Below are 18,965 nucleotides of genomic sequence, written 5' to 3' on the forward strand. Positions count from 1 at the left end.
ATACCCTAGAGGTGCCCCGATAGACATATATTTCACATACTTTTGTCTGCAGTTTAGATTGACTTGTGATAAAAGTAGCACGTTTAGAGCATAATCTCTCATCCTTGGCGATAGTCATTTAAATATAGGTTCTTCCATGATAGATTTTAATTAAGATCAAGATCTTTGTTTCGATTTGAGAGCTCATTGAAACGGTATTCTGACTTTTAATTTATCGATCATAAAATTACGCTCCAGAATTCAGCTGAGGCTAAACGAAAAACATAATATTCCCAGATGGGAGGAAGATCATACAAAGGTCGTAACAATTAAAGGAATTAGAAACTCCACAAGAGGGACTAAAGAGTGATGCTCCAAACAGACCGGGTAAGGAGCGTGGGCTGCTGAGTTGGCCTCAGGTAGCTTTGTATTGAAATAATTTAGTGGTAGCAGTAGTGCACGATTACTCTTAACAGTGCATACGTATTGATTTGGTTAACATTCCTGGCAATTATAGGAATTCAAACTTAAGAGCCTTAACAAACCATTTCAAATACTTGACAGTTTTACCACACAAATTCTATTTTGATAACATTCCATGTCTCTCAGCAACAGCAACCCAATCAAAAATCTTGGTATAAAATTCGCTGGTTAAGTCATCATGAGAACAAAAAGCAGTCAGATTTTAAATCTGTTTTGTTGTTGACGTGATCAACCCTAGTTTTTATAGTAGCTAATTTCATTCCAAAATCTAAACTCATTTCCTTAGTATTATATTCATCTACAACTTTTGATACTAAGAAAATATAACAATATTTATAAAAAATAATTAAAACAAAAGCACTTGGCAATTTGAACTAAACTTTACCACTTAAATTTTATTTTGATTACGTTCTACGCTTCTTCACAACAGGATCTAGAGTGCCATTGCAAGATTTGCTGCTTAAGTCTCCAAGAGGACAAAAGTAGACTGATCTAAGGATTTATGATGTTGTTGACGTATTCAAACCTAGTTTGAATGTCTATATACTAGTATGTTTATATAATAGATACTTCCATTACAAGCCTATCATCATTTTTAATATTATATATCTTCAGTTTTCAGCTATCGCGAATAAAAATGTTAAGACGTTACTTACCAGATTTTTGTATTCCAGCCCTCCAGAGGGCGGCTTAGGGCTGGCTGCCCTTTTGGGACCTCCCATTTCACTTTTTGCAGGCCATGTAGGGAACATTTCTTTTGAAATAGGCAAGGGACTCTCTTGGAAGAAACGATGCTTCATCGCTGCTTCTGCAGTTATCCTTTTGGCTGGGTCATATGTTAGCAACCTAAAAAAGAAGTAGTTCTAAGAGGAAAACCAAATAAAAGAGGAATTCACAAAAAAAAAAACAAATACATCTATACAAATAGATACAAAGTTGTTACAAAGATACAAAGATGTAAAATCTATACAAAGATGTTCTTGCAACCCTATACAACCTTCGGAGGCCTATACAACCTTCGCGAATGAAAATCTTGTTCATTTTGTATCCGAGTGTGAAGAACTGTCTCAGCTGCGGAATGAAATTTTGGACGAGTGTTTGGGAGTGAATGCTGGTTTATTGAGAAGATGTCTAAGAAGAACGCGTGGGATGTTAAACAGTTGTATAAGTTTCTTCGTATACGGATTAAACATAGGAAATTACATCTGAGGGAATCGTTTATTAAGGTTTGCTAGCAGTTAAATTTTGCTATGGTTGTTGTTTGGTCGGTTAAAATGTTGACTTTGTTGTGCGTTGTTCGTTTTTTGTTTCTTGGTTTCTATAACTTAAACTTGTATTTTGTTCCTCGAGCTTAGTTTGTAGGATGCTGTGTTGCTATGATCTGTAAACTTTCAGCAATGAATCTTATCTTATTGTTAGTTTATGCTATTAGATAAATATATTAAGAGTTTTCCATTTTGTAAAAAGACGAACTGCAGATTATTGGGCACCGAAGCAAAAAATTAATTTAGTAATTTTCAATAATCACTTTTGATCGCAGTTCAAGAACAGGAATTGCTTACTGGACACCAAGAGATCACAAAAATCAATTGCAATCAAGATGTAACCATAATTAAGGATTTGGCTTCAGGACAAGGAACTGAGAATGTTTTTTTTGGAGAAAACCTCAAATAAAGTACCTAGAATCCAAAAATTTTGTATTTCATCAACGAAAAACTAGAATAAAATGAAGAAACACCATGAAGCAAATGTCTCATAAACCTATAGCACCACTATCTATAATGACATCAGACATGGATGTGACCTGAGGAAAGCTTAATGACGAGCAAAACACTCAGTAGGTTGTTATTTTGCTTAGTCGGTCTTATCATATTCGGATTTCATCTGTTCGGTTATTATCTATTCAGTTTCATTACAGTTTAAACGACATCCTTGGCAAAATTATTCATGCGAGAATAAGACCTCAAATGAGCCAAATCCGTAATGATCCGCCTCATGAAAATATATATTTTGTTAAAAGCTTAAAACATTGTAATTGGGTTCTCAGATACGGTGGTTGAAATTGTGATGAATTCATCTTGATCATTTTTAAAATTTTCTTTTAAAGATCCTGAAAATTTTCTTATGCTAGTAACTTTCGAGAGATAAATTCAAAAACAATGTCCAATAGTTATTTCGCACTATTTAAAATACTGACTCTTAGACATTTTAAACTTTAACCTTCTGTTTTGGAAAATTTCAATTCTATGTTTAAGGTTTTAAAATAAGGTTTATGAATAAAGTTCACGTATATAAAGAAAATAATTAAAAAGGCATACTTGATCAACAGGTCTAATCCTGATTCTCCAATCAGCTTTAGATAACGCTGTCGAAGGTTTCCGGGAGGATGATCAGGAAATGACATTTTCGTAACGGCAGGGAGCTTTGAATACCCTTTCCATATTTCCTCATTTGGTGTACCAAGTTCCTAAGAAAAATTAGTTACTTCAAAATTCAATGAATTAACAAAATGGAACACTTTATAGATAAACCGCACGGAAACAATCACGGTTCAAATCAACCAAACTTCAAAATTTATTTAGCGGTTCCGAAAGGTCAGTAACAGGATTAGTAGTCCAATTTTTTTTTATTCTTACTCTAGAGATACTGCCAAAAGATTGGAGACCAAGAAGATACTAACAATACAAAAGAAAACAAGACAGAAGAACTCTGTTGTGCCATACCCATAACATGGGCCAGAAGAGAGATAATGGCAGAATATACAGAGAAGCAAAAGCACTGTATAAGCGGAAAAACAATAACAGGTTACGCGACATAATACTGCTAAAAGGAATACACAGCTACAACAAGTGTTTTCAGCAAAATGCTGAGTAAGAGCAGAACGAGTCGACTTCAACTTTTGTGCAATCGGGAAGCCTGGATAGGCAATTCTACTAAAAGTGGTACAAATATGATTACGGAGCCAAACAGAAACGATAAAAGCTGTTGGAACGAATACAAGTATTTAAGGGTCAGGCGCAAACATTTCACTTTTACTTTTATTAAATGCTAGATTAAACTTGTGGATGTGCTTTGTCCAGAAGAAGAATTTTCTTGAATACAAAAAAGCACTCCGGGACATCCAAAGAGAAATTACAAACTGGGACACCGGGACACAAATGACGACCGGGACACAGGGAATATAAATGACGACCGGAACACAGGGACACATCATTAAGATAATGAGGTATAGAATCTGAGGTATAGATCTGAATACGGATTGTTTTTCTCATGGACAATTATATGGTGCATGTTCAAGAGTCAGTAAACCTGACAATCTAAATATATGCACAGACAATGGGACAGCGAAGAATGTTGTATATTTGCAAGTTTTACGTAGTTAAAAACATATATATATATATATATATATATATATATATATATATATATATATATATATATATATATATATATATATATATATATATATATATATATATATATATATATATATATATATATATATATATCTATTCACAGGTGGAACACAGGGACACAACTCAATAGCGCGTAACTAATATGGCGCGTAACGACTTACGCGCGGGGGGGCTTGGGGGGCGCGAAGCGCCCCCACCAACTAGGTGTTGGGGTGGCACGAAGCGCCACCCCAACAGCTAGTTAGTAATAAATATGATTATCAGTTTCTGATATCAAAGCCCCAATAGTCCACGATACAGTTAGTTTTAGGTTTTTCCCCCTTATAATTTGGCAGTTGTATTTGACGATTTTTTTTTTCAAACCATTTAACCCCTTTCCAACAAAGAGGATAGGGACATTTGAATTTTAAATCTCCATTTTTCTTCCACTTTCTACTTAAATGACATAAACTTGGTTGTCAAGTTGTATATTTCTCTTTTTTTCAAAAGAAAATGAGGTCCAAAGAGTGTTTTTAGGCTACAGTTCTTTATAGCCTAAAAATTGACGCTTTAAAAAAAATACAATCGAGTTTTCTCCAGATGGAGATAAATTTATCCGGATTGCCGAAGAAGAAAATCGGCTATTTAACCTATAAACCATATCCCTGGAAGAATAAAAACTATTATTCAGAAAGGCCAATCGAGCGTATTTTAAGGTTAGTAAATAAATTATACAAAAATTATAACAACCAAAACTTTCACAGTTGTTCCGATGCTAAATAAAACAAGAGCTAAGAGCTCACATGGCACTTGTGACGAGGTAAGAGGAGCTAAGAGCCAAGAGCTCATAAGGCATGAGCTCTAACAAAATTCTAAGAATCAACAGATTGATTTAAAAGGAAAATGAGAGGCTTAATGCCGGTCAGGATTTAAAATAAGAGCTCTAAGTCACGATGTCCTTCTAAATATCAAAATTCATTAAGATCCGATCACCCACTCGTAAATTATAAATACCTAATTTTTTCTCTCCCGTTAGCCCTCCAGATGGTCGAATCTGGGAAAAAGACTTTATCAAGTCAATTTGTGCAGCTCCCTGACACACCTACCAATTTTCATCGTCCTAGCACGTCCAGAAGCACCAAACTCACCAAATCACTGAATCCCTCCCCCCATTTCCCCCAAAGAGAGCAAATCCGGTACGGTTACGTCAATCACGAATCAAGGTCATTTGCTTATTCTATCCACGAAGCTTCATCCCGGTTCCTCCACTCCAAGTGTTTTCCAATATTTCCCCTTCCAACTCTCCCCAATGTTAAAAGATTTGGCCGAGGTTTGAAATAAGAACTCTGAGACATGAATTCCTTCTAAATATCAAATTTCATTAAGATCCGATCACCTATTCGTAAGATAAAAATACCCCAATTTTCACATTTTCCAAGAATTCCGGTTTCCCCCTCCAACTCCCCCCAATGTAACAGGATCTAGTCAGAATCTAGAATTAGACCTTTAAAGCACACGATCCTTCTAAAGATCAAATTTCATTAAGATCTGGTCACCCTTTCGTAAGTTACAAATACCTGATTTTTCCAAATTACCCCCCCCCCCCCCAGCTCCACCCAAGAGAGCAGATCCGGTCCGGTTATGTCAGTCACGTATCTTAGATATGTTTTTAGTCTTCCCATCCAGTTGCATCCTGATCTCTCCGCTTTAAGTATTTAGGCCCCCCTTCCAATGACGCTGGATCCGCTTGAGATTTAAAATAAGAGATCTGAGTTACGAGGTCCTTCTAAATATGAAGTTTCATGAAGATCCGATCACTCCTTCGTAAGTAAAAAATACGTCATTTTTTCTAATTTTTCAGAGCTAACCCCCCCCCCCCCAATAGAGCGGATCCGTTCCAATTATGTAAATCACGTATCTAAGACTTCTACTTAATTTTCCCTCCAAGTTTCATCTCGATCCCTCCAATCTAAGCGTTTTCCATGATTTTAGGTTCTCCCACCCCAAACTCCCCCCAATGTCACCAGATCCGGTCGGGATTTAAAATAAGAGCTTTGAGACACGATATTCTTCCAAATATCAAATTTCATTGAGATCCGATCACCCGTTCGCAAGTTAAAAATACGTCATTTTTTCTAATTTTTCAGAATTAACCCCCCCCCAACTACCCCAAAGAGAGCAGATCCGTTCCGGTTATGTCAATCATGTATCTAGGACTTCTGCTTATTTTTCCCACCACGTTTCATCCCGATCCCTTCCACTCTAAGTGTTTTCCAAGATTTTAGGTTTCCCCTCTCACCCCCCGCCCCAATGTCACCAGATCCGTTCGGGATTTAAAATAACAGCTCTGAGACACGATATCCTTCCAAAAATCAAATTTCATTGAGATCTGATCAACCATTCGTAAGGTAAAAATACTTTAATTTTTCTATTTTTTCCGAATTAACGGGTCCCCACTCCCCCCAGATGGTCAAATCGGTAAAATGACTATTTCTAATTTAATCTGGTCCGGTCTCCGATACGCCTGCCAAATTTCATCGGCCTAGATTGCCTGGAAGTGCCTAAAGTAGCAAAACCGGGACCGACAGAATTTGCGATTGCTAAATGTCACTTGGTTAATACCAAGTGCCATAAAAAGCAGTATAGAAAAAGAAAACGTTTTCTGCATTTTGACTTTAATGTAACAATCGCCCTGCAGAAGTAAATCCTGGATCTCTCAATTTAAACTTTTTTTTTTAGTGAATCTTTTTATGGTATAAATGTTCGTTTTTAGAGAGTATCCTTACAAACATAAACATTAAGAATGAACCGGATATTTTGACATTAGAGTCGGAAAAAATATAGAATCCCCAACTGGCTTTTGAGAGGCTCATAACATGGGAAAAGCTTAGACATGAACAAAACCAGGGTAAGACAAAATTTAATCTTACAAATCATACAAACTTAACTAAAGACTCGACATCGTTTTAATATTAAGCAAGTTATTATGGCTTCGCTGTTAAAAAGACAAGATCAATATAATCTCAATATGCACTCCTCAGCCTAAAATTTACATATCATGAAACCATGATCTGTTGCAATCAACATTTTAATGAAGTCATCTAAAGCAGCTACGGAAGAAAAATCTCATTTCGTTAGTAATTCCTGGACCATTTTGAAGCGAAAAACACTGTTTTCTCTTTGGAGACATGGTCGTTTGATTTATTGACATTTTTATGAGTATGGTTACTTAGGTATATATATATATGAAATCTCATTCCATCTTGTTTCGGGATGCTATACAACAGGCGCTTTCTTATTGTTGAGTATACAAAATTTACCTTAAATATTTTCCCGATCTCATCAACTTCTGACTTTCCAGGGAACATAGGCTCCATTTGAACAAGCTCGCCGAAAATGCACCCTGTAGACCAAACGTCTACTGCGGTAGAGTATAACTGAAAAAGGACACTAGTCAAAACAATTGACACTTTTAATATTTACAACCAAAATAGGGGAAAAAACTAGAGCAAAACCGAAACATAAATTAACAATTCAATACGACAAAAAGTGAGTGAGTGAGTTAGAGTCTATGAGAGATGGAGAAAGAAAGAAAGTGAGGACAGTGGAGAGGGAGTCCGCAGAACCAAATATTACTAGGACATCAGAAAAGTTTATTTTTCCTTTTTTTCAAACATTCCAGTTTCGTTACCAACGACTGCATGACCTCGGTGCCCAATTCACAAAAGATTAGTATTGGCTGGGTGATTCAGTACTAAAATTCGCATCAGTTTTATCCTTACATAGATATACATAATTTGGCTAGTTAAGGATGTATGTATTTTGTAGCTACTCCAGGTCGAGTCTATAAATTATTAAATAAAAAAACAAGTTTTTTAAATGAAAGTAAGGAGCGACATTAAAACTTAAAACGAACAGAAATTACTCCGTATATGAAAGGGGCTTTTCCTTCTCAACCCCCCGCTCTTTACGCTAAAGTTTGACTCTTTCTCTTAACTCTACATTTTAAAACAGTAAAAAAAATTTGCGTAAAGAGCGGGGCGTTGAGAAGGAAAAGCCCCTTTCATATACGGAGTAATTTCTGTCCGTTTTAAGTTTTAATGTCGCTCCTTACTTTCATTTAAAAAACGTGTTTTTTTATTTAATTTCTGAACGTTTTTGAATCAATGCATGTTTTGATTTTGGCTCTCCGCAGAGGAATAATTAAAACGAAATTTGTATATTTATTTGTTTTGGCTAAATGGCTTTCTCATAATTTTGATCGAACGACTTTGAGAAAAAAAGAGCGGAGAAGGAAGCCTAGTTGCCCTCCAATTTTCGGTTAATTAAAAAGGCAACTAGAACTTTTAATTTTTTACGAATCTTTTTATAAGTAAAAGATATACATAACTTATAAATTAGCTTACGTAAAGAACTTTTGTATTCTTATTTTTTTATTACATATATGAGGGGGGTCCCCCCTTGTCAGTACCTCACTCTTTACACTAAAGCTTAAATTTTGTCCCAATTCATTAAGAATGACCCCTGAATCACAAAAGCCGCAGAATAAATAGTTGAAATTACTAAAAATACTTTAGCGTAAAGAGCGAGGTATTAGGAGGAGGTGAGCCCCTCATATGGGTAATAATTTCTGTTCGTTTTGAGTTTTAATGCTACTGCTTACTTCCAGCTGAAAAAAAACTTTTTCATATTTATTTTTTCATTTTTTAAGTCATGCTAGTAAATCCTGCGCTCCCTTCATGGAAATTTTCTTCCCCCATGACAAATTCCTCGATGGAACGTTCCCCCAGCATATCCCCCTCTTCTCAACCCCTGCCTCCAACCAAAAATCCTCCTGAAAACGCCTGTACACTTCCCAATAACCATTACTGTATGTAAGCACTGGTCAAAGTTTTGAACTTGTAACCCTTCCCACGGGGACTGTGGGGGAGTAAATCGTCCCCAAAGACATAGTTATAAGGTTTTCGACTACGCTGAATAAAATGGCTATCTCAGAATTTTGATCCGTTGGCTTTGGGAAAATAATTAGCGTGGGAGGGGGCCTAGGTGCCCTCCAATTTTTCGGTCACTTAAAAAGGGCACTAGAACTTTTCATTTCCGTTAGAATGAGCCCTCTCGCAACATTCTAGGACAACTGGGTCGATACGATCACCCCTGGAAAAAAAAGATAAAAAAATAAACACGTATCCGTGATCTGCCTTCTGGCAAAAAATATAAAATTCCACATTTTTGCAGATAGGAGCTTGAAACTTTTACAGTAGGGTTCTTTGATACGCTGAATCTGATGGTGTGATTTTCGATAAGATTATATGACTTTTAGGGGGTGTTTTCCCCCTATTTTCTAAAATAACGCAAATTTTCTCAGGCTCGTAACTTTTGATGGGTAAGACTAAACTTGATGAAACTTATATATTTAAAATCAGCATGAAAATGCTATTCTTTTGATGTAGCTATTGGTACCAACATTCCATTTTTTAGAGTTTTGGTTACTATTGAGCCGGGTCGCTCCTTTTACCACGAACTGTTTGATAAGATTCTGGCGAAACAGATAAAGTTACCATATCATTTTTAGTCTTGCCTTTACCCCTGAGCTATAAAAGCACAAGTCTTACTAATTCAGGTTTTCGTTACAAAAGTTTTAACAAAAAAGTATTGAACAGTATTAAGAAAAACTGTATATATCAGCATTAGCAGAAAGAGTACAATGTAGAAAACTATTCTTAGGTGGATACAACTTTACGTGAATAATTTTGAACCACAAAAACTGGATGTGGTTAAAGAAAATGACATAAAACAATAACATTAACTTTATAGGATCACTTTTGTCAGAACATCAAAACTGAAATCTGTTACCAGAAAATGTTGATTTAATGTGTTTGGGGAAACGATGAGCGTTGGAGGGGGGTTAGTTGCCCTCCAAACACTTTCGACTATTAAAAGGTCACTAGCCCTTTCAATTTCCAATCAAATGAGCTCTTTTTGAAGTTTCTACGACAACAAACGGCCGTCTCAAAATTCCTATCAAATGCATCAAACAGTTCGTGGTAACGAACTGTAGTAAGGAGCGACCCGGCTCAATAGTAACCGAAACTCTAAAAAACGGAATTTTTATAACAATAGTTGCATCAAAAGAATCACATTTTAATGCTGATTTTGAGTATATATGTCTCAATCAAGTTTAGATTTACTCATCAAAAGTTACGATTCTGAAAAAATTTGCCTTATTTTAGAAAATAGGGGGGAAACACCCCTTAAAAGTCATAGAATCTTAACGAAAATCAAATCATCAGGTTCAACGTATCAGAGAACGATACAGTAGAAGTTTCAAGCTCGTGTTTACAAAAATGTGTAATTTTGTATTTTTTGCCACAAGACAGATCATGGATGCGTGTTTATTTGTTCTTTTTTTCCCAGGGGTGATCGTATCGACCCAGTGGTCCTAGAATGTCGTGATAGGGCTCATTCTAATGTAAATTAAAACTTCTTGTGCCTTTTTAAGGGACGAAAAAATTGGAGGGCACCTAGGCCCCCTTCCACGTTCATTTTTTCCCAAAGTCACCAGATCGAAATTCTGAGATAGCCATTTTATTCAGCATAGTCGAAAAACCTAATAACCATGTCTTTGGGGACGACTTACTCTCCCAGAGTCCCCGTGGGAGGGGCTGCAAGTTAGAAACTTTGATCAGTGTTAACATATCGTCCCCTGAGAGCGGTTTTGTCGTATCTGCACCTTTTTCGGGAAGTGGAGTTAAGACTGCCATCTAATGTGAAAGTTTTTACTCTATCCGATTCCATCGATTATTTTATTGTATCTCAACTAGAAGTGCCTCAATTGTAGATTTCTCGTTTATCGTATCTCACATTTTGCCGTTTTGTTAAGAGCGGTTTTGTCGTATCTCATACGGGAAAATTACATGGGCATTTTTGTCATAACTCCGTCGACGTACACTTTTGAAGAAGAAAAGATTTGGCAGAAGTTTCACAATGAGTCACAAACGGACATTATTTACATCTGCATCATATTTACAGGAATCCAGTACCTCATTTTTGTGGAATTGACTAATATTTTGGTCCAAGAATATAACATTTATTATATTTTATATTAGCTGTTGGGGTGGCGCTTCGCGCCACCCCAACACTTAGTTGGTGGGGGCGCTTCGCAACCCCCAAGCCCCCCCCCCCGCGCGCGTAAGTCGTTACGCGCCATTGTAGTTGTGTCCCTGTGTCCCACCTGTGAATATAGATAGATATATATGTTTTTAACTTCGTAAAACTTGCGAATATACAACATTCTTCGATGTCCCATTGTCTGTGCATATGAATAGAGTGTCAGATTTACCGACTCTTGAACATGCAACATAAAATTGTCCATGGAAAAAACAGTCCGTATTCAGATCTATTACTCATTAGTCTAATGATTGCCCTTGAGTTTTGTTGATGGTGATTGCTAATCGAACATTTCCTGTGTCCCCGTCGTCATTTATATATCCCTCTGTGCCCCTGGCGTCCCCGTTGTAGTTGTGTCCCTGTGTCCCGGTCTTCATTTTTATTCCCAGTATCCCGGTCGTCATTTGTGTCCCAGTGTCCCAGTCTGTAATTTCTCTTTGAGCGTCCCGGTCGTCATTTATATTCCCTGTGTCCCCGTGTCCCGATCGTCATTTGTGTCCCGGTCTGTAATTTATCTTTGAGTGTCCCGTTCGTCATTTATATGTCCCGGTCGTTATTTTATGTCCCAGTCTGTAATTTCTCTTTGAGTGTCCCGGTCGTCATTTATATTCCCTGTGTCCCGGTTTTTAGTTTTCCTTTTCTCCTTTATTTTTCAGTTTTTTTCCTTTTTTAGTTTTTTTCTTTTTCAGTTTTTAATTTTTTTATTAGTTTTTTTTTGTAGTTTTCACCTTTTTTTGTTTTTTTTTTAGTTTTTTTTTTTTTTTAGTTTTTAGTTTTTTACCTTTTTTTAGTTTTTTAGCTTTTTTAGTTTTTTTAGTATTTTCTTTTTTGTAGTTTTTACCTCTTTTAGTTCTTGTTCTTCTTTTGTATTAATGCTAAAGCCAAGGTTCGAACCTGGAACCTCTCGGACCTAGAGCCTGGAACATAACGCTTTACCAACTCAGCTACTTCGGCTTGAATACATTCGTTTTTGAATTGGTATATGATGACTAACTTCATAACGACATACAGCTTAATCCTTATAATGACGTCAGTGGACAGACAAACAACTTATTTTTATATATATAGATATATTATTTTATATATTGTATATATATAGACTATTATTTAATATTATCAAATGCCAGATTTGTTATGATTTTGGTTGCGTATCAGTGGTCACAATAAATCTTGGCTATGATCGTATTTTGGTAGTGCTTCCTTGTAACGCAGCAACCTGTTGGTAAGTTTTTCGCAGTTCGTATTATTGACTTACAAATAAAGTGAACATACCACTCGATGCCTTTTTTTTATGTTCTTTACGAATTTAATAATCGCTTCTATCGCAAATTCAAATTTAAGCACTTTTTGACCTCACCTAACTAACCCAACCTAACCTAGCTGACCCAACCTAACCTAACTATAAATAATTTTGGCGCTGAGGAAACGTAGTATTACTTTGTCAAAAACGACCGAAAACGCATACTTTAATTGAAAAATTGGCGTCAAGGAAGAAGAAAACGGCATAAACGGCAAAATAAAATTTATTTATCCAATTTAATCGTCGAAAATTGGTGCTTGTAGATTATATAACATTAAAAAAAAATGGATCCATAATGGAACAGCAGGTTTCTCAAACAGTCTGAAACAGTAAAATCCATGTACATTGTTACATTTGGTCTGAGTTTGAGGCTGGACTAGAAAAACTTCTTGATGCTTACCCTGATATCTGTCAGTTAATTACTTTCGTCATCCAAGATGTTCTAAGAACATTTCCACGCTTAGAAAAAGTGGTTATGAAGTATTGTGAACCAGGTCATTCGACTATCCAGGAGGTTGATGCTGTACATAGCACTATTGAGTGGGGGCTTAGTATTAGTATTGAGTGGGGGCTTACTGAAAGTAAGAAAGACACGTCCTTTGAATGTCCTGCAAGTGACCCAGTCAAAGTTCTTTGACTTTCGAAAGCCAGCAAAGCTGTACAAGTATTTGTTGGTACCGTATTCAAAGGTAAAACAACTTAAGCTCCGTCAGGATAACGCTTTGGTTCAAAACTTCCTTCTCTGGAGACTTGCAAATGGCTACTATACAACAAGAACGTACTTCGGTTAAAAATTGTCCCAACACTTCGGCTGTCCGTGTTGTTGAACGTCTTGTTTTGCCCAAACTTTGAGGCAAAAATATTGATCTACCTGATGCGAAAAGCAAAGATGTCAAGTATCTCCTGAAGTTCATCCCCAACCAAGACCAGAAGTATTTTGAAACCAAGATTGAACAGTACTACAAGGCCAAAGGGGACACTGAACGTTTGGAAGCCTCTCCGTCTGTGCGAGATCTATGCCGAGAGGAGGATTCCATTGAAATAAAACGGCGGCCAGCAAAGAAACTCAACAAAAAATGAACGTTTCTGAGATTTTTTTAATTCTTATACTTTTTCAAATATTATTGCTGCATCAAAACCCGTTTGTCGTATCTTCATGGTGAAAAGAATAGGCAGCCCACACTATTTTGTCGTATCTAAGTTTACTATAATTTCGGTAAGGTCGGATTGTCGTATCTGTATTTCATTTCAAGTTTTGACAATGAAAACTTCACCTTTTCCATCTCATATTCAGGAGATCCTCCTAGTTATTTTTTCTCTTATTTTTATGTATTTGCGAAGAAAATCGGTTGTACCATGTAAGTTCCAGCAAAGGTGAAAATTTCAAAGTCATTTTTCTCGGAATTTTGAAAACCTTAGTTACGACAAAACTGCTCTCAGGGGACGATAAAGTAATGGTTATTGGGAAGTGTACAGACGCTTTCGGGGGAGTTTTTTTGTTAAGGGGAGGGGTTGAGGGGAGGCGTATATGCGGGAGGGGGGGGCTTTCCAGGGAGGGATTTGTAATGAGGGAAGAAAATTACCATGAAGGGGGCATAGGATTTTTATTAGCATTTTTTGAAAAAAACAATGAAAAAATAAATATGAAAAAGTTTTTTTTTCACTGAAAGTACGGAGCAGTATTAAAGCTTAAAACGAACATAAATTATTACACATATGAGGGGTTCACCTCCTCCTAATACCTCGCTCTTTACGCTAAAGTAATTTTATTAATTTCATCTATTAAGTTTTCAAAAATTAAGTTTTAGTGTAAATAGCGAGGTATTGACAAGGGGGGGGGAGCCCATCATATAAGTATTAAAAGCATCCGAATATAGAAATTTCGTTATATAAGTTAATTCGTAAGTTACGTATATTTTTACTAATAAAAACGTTCGTAAAAAATTAAAAGTTCTAGGTGCCTTTTTGAATAACCAAAAAATTGGAGGATAACTAGGTCAACTCCCGCGCTCCTTTTTTCTCAAAATCGTCCGATCAAAACTATGAGAAAGCCATTTAGCCAAAAAAAAAAAATAATAAATATGCAAATTTCGTTTTAATTATTCATGTACGGAGAGCCAAAATCAAAACATGCATTAATTCAAAAACGTTCAGAAATTAAAAAAACAAGTTTTTGTTAACTGAAAATAAGGAGCGACATTAAAACTTAAAACGAACAGAAATTACTCCATATATGAAAGGGGCTGTTCCCTCCTCAACGCCTCGCTCTTTAGGCTAAAGTTTTTTTTACTGTTTTAAAAAGTATATTTCAGAGAATGAGTCAAACTTTAGCGTAGAGAGTGGGGCGTTGAGGAGGGAACAGCCCCTTTTATACATGGAGTAATTTCTGTTCGTTTAAGTTTTAATGTCGCTCCTTACTTTCAGTTAAAAATTTTTTTACTTAATTTTCAGGAAAATCCGAGGTGTGGGCTGTGGGTGTCCACCCTCCTATCACTCTGAATCTTAAAAAGGACACTGGAGCTTCTGATTATCAGTCCAATGAGCCCCTCCAAAGTTTATACAATAACCCTTACTTTAATACTTTACACATTCTAACTGGATTTCTTTGGGGAAATGAAGGGCATGGGGAAGGGGGTTGTCATCCTCAAAGCCATAATTTCAAGACCTTTCAACTACGTAGAACAAAATTCTTATTTTCTCTAGCATATGCTCCCAGAGCATAGCTTACAACCCTTGTTCTGAAGACAGTGGGGGGAGGGGGGTAATCATTAAAGACGTGATTTCTGGACATTCCAATTACGCTGAACAAAACGACTACCAGAAAATTTTGATTGCATGTGTTTGGGGAAAAGGTGAGCGTTGGAGGTGGTTTAGTTGCCCTCCAAAAACTTTTGACTATTAGAAAGTGCAGTAGCCCTTTCAATTTCCAATCGAATGAGTTCTTTTTGAAGTTTCTGCAACAACAAACGGCCGTCTAGAAATTCCTATCAAATGCATTTCAGGAAAATACCAGGTGTGGGTATCCACCCTCCCATCACACCGAACCTTAAAAAGGGCATTATAACTTCTGATTACCAATCCTTTTATACGATCACCCTTTCTATATACACTTTACGCATTCTGATTGGATGTGTTCGGGGAAATGGTGGGCGAGGGAGTTAGTTGCCCTCCAATCTCTTTCGAATATTAAAAAGGGCACTAGCCCTGTCGATTTCCAATCGATTGAGCCCCTTCCAAGTTTCTACGGCCACTCCTTCAATACAAAAAACAACAACAAACTAACAAAAAACATTGTGCCCACATCGCTCTTTACTTAGGCAGCGCTATTGCACTGCATATGATCTAAATTTAAAGTTTCCTGTAGGCGACGGTCAAGTCCAGAATACATTATAAAGTTCTAAAAATATTTATATATTCCCACTAACACGTTGGTATAACGAAATGCAGCTTACATTTCTAACAAATAAGAAATTTCATTCAAATCTAAATTTAAGGTATCCAACAGGCGACGGACAAGTCTGGAACTGTTAAGTTCTAATGACTCAGAGCTGGAAAGGTAATTGATAGAAAGAATCAGTTTTCTATTCGTGGCCTTTTTCCATCTCCATACTACCACTACTACTAGTACTATTGCTATTAATATACTCACTGCAGTACCAAGCCACTTGAAGCTAAAACAGCCACACAAGCTCCTCCTCCATCTCGATCTATTCAAAGCCTCCCTCTTTACCCCCTTCCAAGAAGTTCCGATGTCCTTTAAATCCTTTCTTAAGACCTGTTACCACCCTATTCGGGGACACCCTGCTTTTCGTTTGGTCTTACATGGATGCCTGAAAAGGACAATCTTTGACTATCGGTTATCCTTCATCGACAAAACGTGTCCTAGCCATCTCAACCTTTCTATCATTACGGTCCTAGAAAGCGGGATATAATGACATTACTATTTCGAAACTGTCTTTCCAAAGGATACCTAAAGAGATCCATAAAAAATTTCTCAAGAAAATATATAACAAATCATCATCCAATTTCTGGAGCGCCCATGTTTAAGAACCATACTTGACAACTGTCATCACTATTTTCTAATCCTGATTCACACACTTATCTTCCTATTCTTCCAAACACTTTTCAACTGCGAAAAAACATCATGGGCCTTGGCTATTCTACTTTTAACATCTTCACTATATCCATAGCCTTCTATATCCACACATCTCCACTAACAATACTATCTAGGCAAGTGAAGATATCCACCTGATAGATCTTCTAGTTACCCAAAATCACGTCTTCACTTTCATTCATTCCTAGTATAACCGACTTAGACTTCTTGACATTAAGTTTCAAACCTATTCTAGCAGTCTCAACCCTCAAAACCTCCAAAATATCCATCACTTTTCTAACACCTTCGTCTCCGACACTCAAATCATGAGCATAAACTAATTCTTAGAGGCTTTTACCTTCCCATTTAATTCAACGCTCTCCAGTAATATTTTCCGTGCTCCTTAGGAGAAAGTCCATATAAATGGGGATAAAGCGCAATGCTGCACAACTCTTGACTTAATAGAAACCCAGCTACTAACCTAATTTCCTACCTTAACCGCAGCAATATTGTTCTTGTACATAGGATTCATCACTTTAATGTAACTATCTGCTGTACCGTACAAGGATAGGACCTTCATTAAAGCTATTCTATCGGCTGAACCAACCGCTTGTTCATAATCTATAAGACTGAGGACTAGAGGGATCTGATGACTCAGGCATTTCTCTATTTATTAATATAAGACGAGGCTGTCTCCACAAACTCTCCTCTTCCTAAAACAGCACTCTTCTTTCCTTAAAACTTTATCTACAGGATCTCACTGTAACTAAACAGGAATAAAATTCGTGCTACAAGACCACACTCCACCTATAGTTAAGGTAACTTCTCTTGCACAACTTAAGAATGATTAAGAAGCAGGAAGACTCCCCTCTCACTATGGATAAAACAAAAATTATCTATAAAGGGAAAATTCACAAAAAGTATCAATTTTACTTTGATTTCATTTACCTTAGTACCAAGTAGAAGCTCTGGGGAACGATACCACAAAGTCACGACGATAGATGTATAAGGTTTTAAAGGAGATCCATATTCTCTGGCAAGGCCGAAGTCACCGATCTTGAGTTCACCACGATGACTTAGAAGAAGGTTGGAAGTTTTCAAATCACGATGAATAATCCAATTATCATGCAAATGAGCTACACCAGCCAAAAGCTGCAGAACAAGACATTTTACTTCTCCTGTAAAGAAAAATCAGCATTGGTTTCCCCTTTAACTAAAGTTAACAATTATCAACGTTCTAAAATACGACCAAAACCGCCAGAATCCAATCGTACGATATATATATATATATATATATATATATATATATATATATATATATATATATATATATATATATATATATATATATATATATATATATATATATATATATATATATATATATATATATATATATATATATATATATATATATATTATATATATATATATATATATATATATATATATATATATATATATATATATAATATATATATATATATATATATATATATATATATATATATATATATATATATATATATATATATATATATATATATATATATATAAAAGTACGCGCCAAATTTTCATCATTTCGAGTCAGCCTTGTAGCAATAACTTAGTGAAAAGTAATGTGTCTCTCATGTATTCTTGCTCTGGCCACTTTGCATACAAAAGGAAGGTCGTAAAAACTGAAGAACGGACTCAACCAACCAGAAAATAGAAAATTATAGTCAACTTTACGGGACAAAATTCATCATTTCGAGTCAGTCATGTAGCAATAACTTAGTGAAAAGTAATGTGTCTCTCATGTATTTTTGCTCTGGCCACTTCGTATACAAAACGGAAGGTCGCAAAAATTGAAAAAGGGGCTCAACCAACCAGAAATTGAAAATTATAGAGTTAACTTTACGGGGCAAAATTGATAAAAGACATTATGTACCTTTTTTCCCTTCCTATGTTCACTGTACAGCCCCCTCCCCCACATACAAATTGTATTTGATCGAAATATTGAGACACCCACTTCATTAAAGATAGACAAAAGGTCCAAAAATGTATGTCCAAGGGGACATAACCCATGCATCGCCAGGAAAAGAATTCCGAAGTATTTAATGATTATTCCTACACATATGTATTTTAGTAAGAAAATATGTGCCTATGCTGCATTTTGTTTAATCAAAACCAACACAGTCGCCTTCAATAAATAAAAGTAATATGTCTCCCGTATGTTGCTAAAAGTTTTTCGGCGTCTACTCCATATAATATTGATTGAACAAACTTTTCACAAAAGAAGTTTTTCAAAGAAAAGTAGAGAGCTACGTTAAACCTAAGACGAGCAAAGATAAAGTCAAATAGTGATTCAAGCGTAAGACAAACATAAAATATAAATAAATAAGAAATCACAATAAATATTCTAGTCAAGCTTAAAAAAGAATGGAAACTACTACAAACAGAATTAAGTCTAACGCCCCCTATCCCAACTTGAGAGCCAGAAAGTCATTTATGCTTTACCGAAAACAATTTTTATTTGAAGACGTGATCCTTTATTTGACACAATAAA

The 18,965-nt window shown here is 36.0% G+C and overlaps 2 protein-coding genes across 2 annotated transcripts in view; one reads left to right on the top strand and one right to left on the bottom strand.

Moving 5' to 3' along the window:
• The window catches only part of LOC136028679 (ATP-binding cassette sub-family F member 2-like), a 335,229-nt gene that overhangs the window by 225,264 nt on the left and 91,000 nt on the right, over positions 1–18,965 (top strand). The window lies entirely within an intron of this gene.
• The window catches only part of LOC136028645 (cyclin-dependent kinase 11B-like), a 64,046-nt gene that overhangs the window by 1,163 nt on the left and 43,918 nt on the right, over positions 1–18,965 (bottom strand). Inside the window, 4 exon segments of the mRNA XM_065706473.1 lie at positions 1,119–1,308; positions 2,781–2,929; positions 7,178–7,294; positions 17,366–17,595. Of these exon segments, the coding sequence (XP_065562545.1) occupies positions 1,119–1,308; positions 2,781–2,929; positions 7,178–7,294; positions 17,366–17,595 (686 nt within the window).

The sequence above is a fragment of the Artemia franciscana genome, chromosome 1 (assembly GCF_032884065.1).
Source record: "Artemia franciscana chromosome 1, ASM3288406v1, whole genome shotgun sequence".
Taxonomy (NCBI): Eukaryota; Metazoa; Arthropoda; class Branchiopoda; order Anostraca; family Artemiidae; genus Artemia; species Artemia franciscana.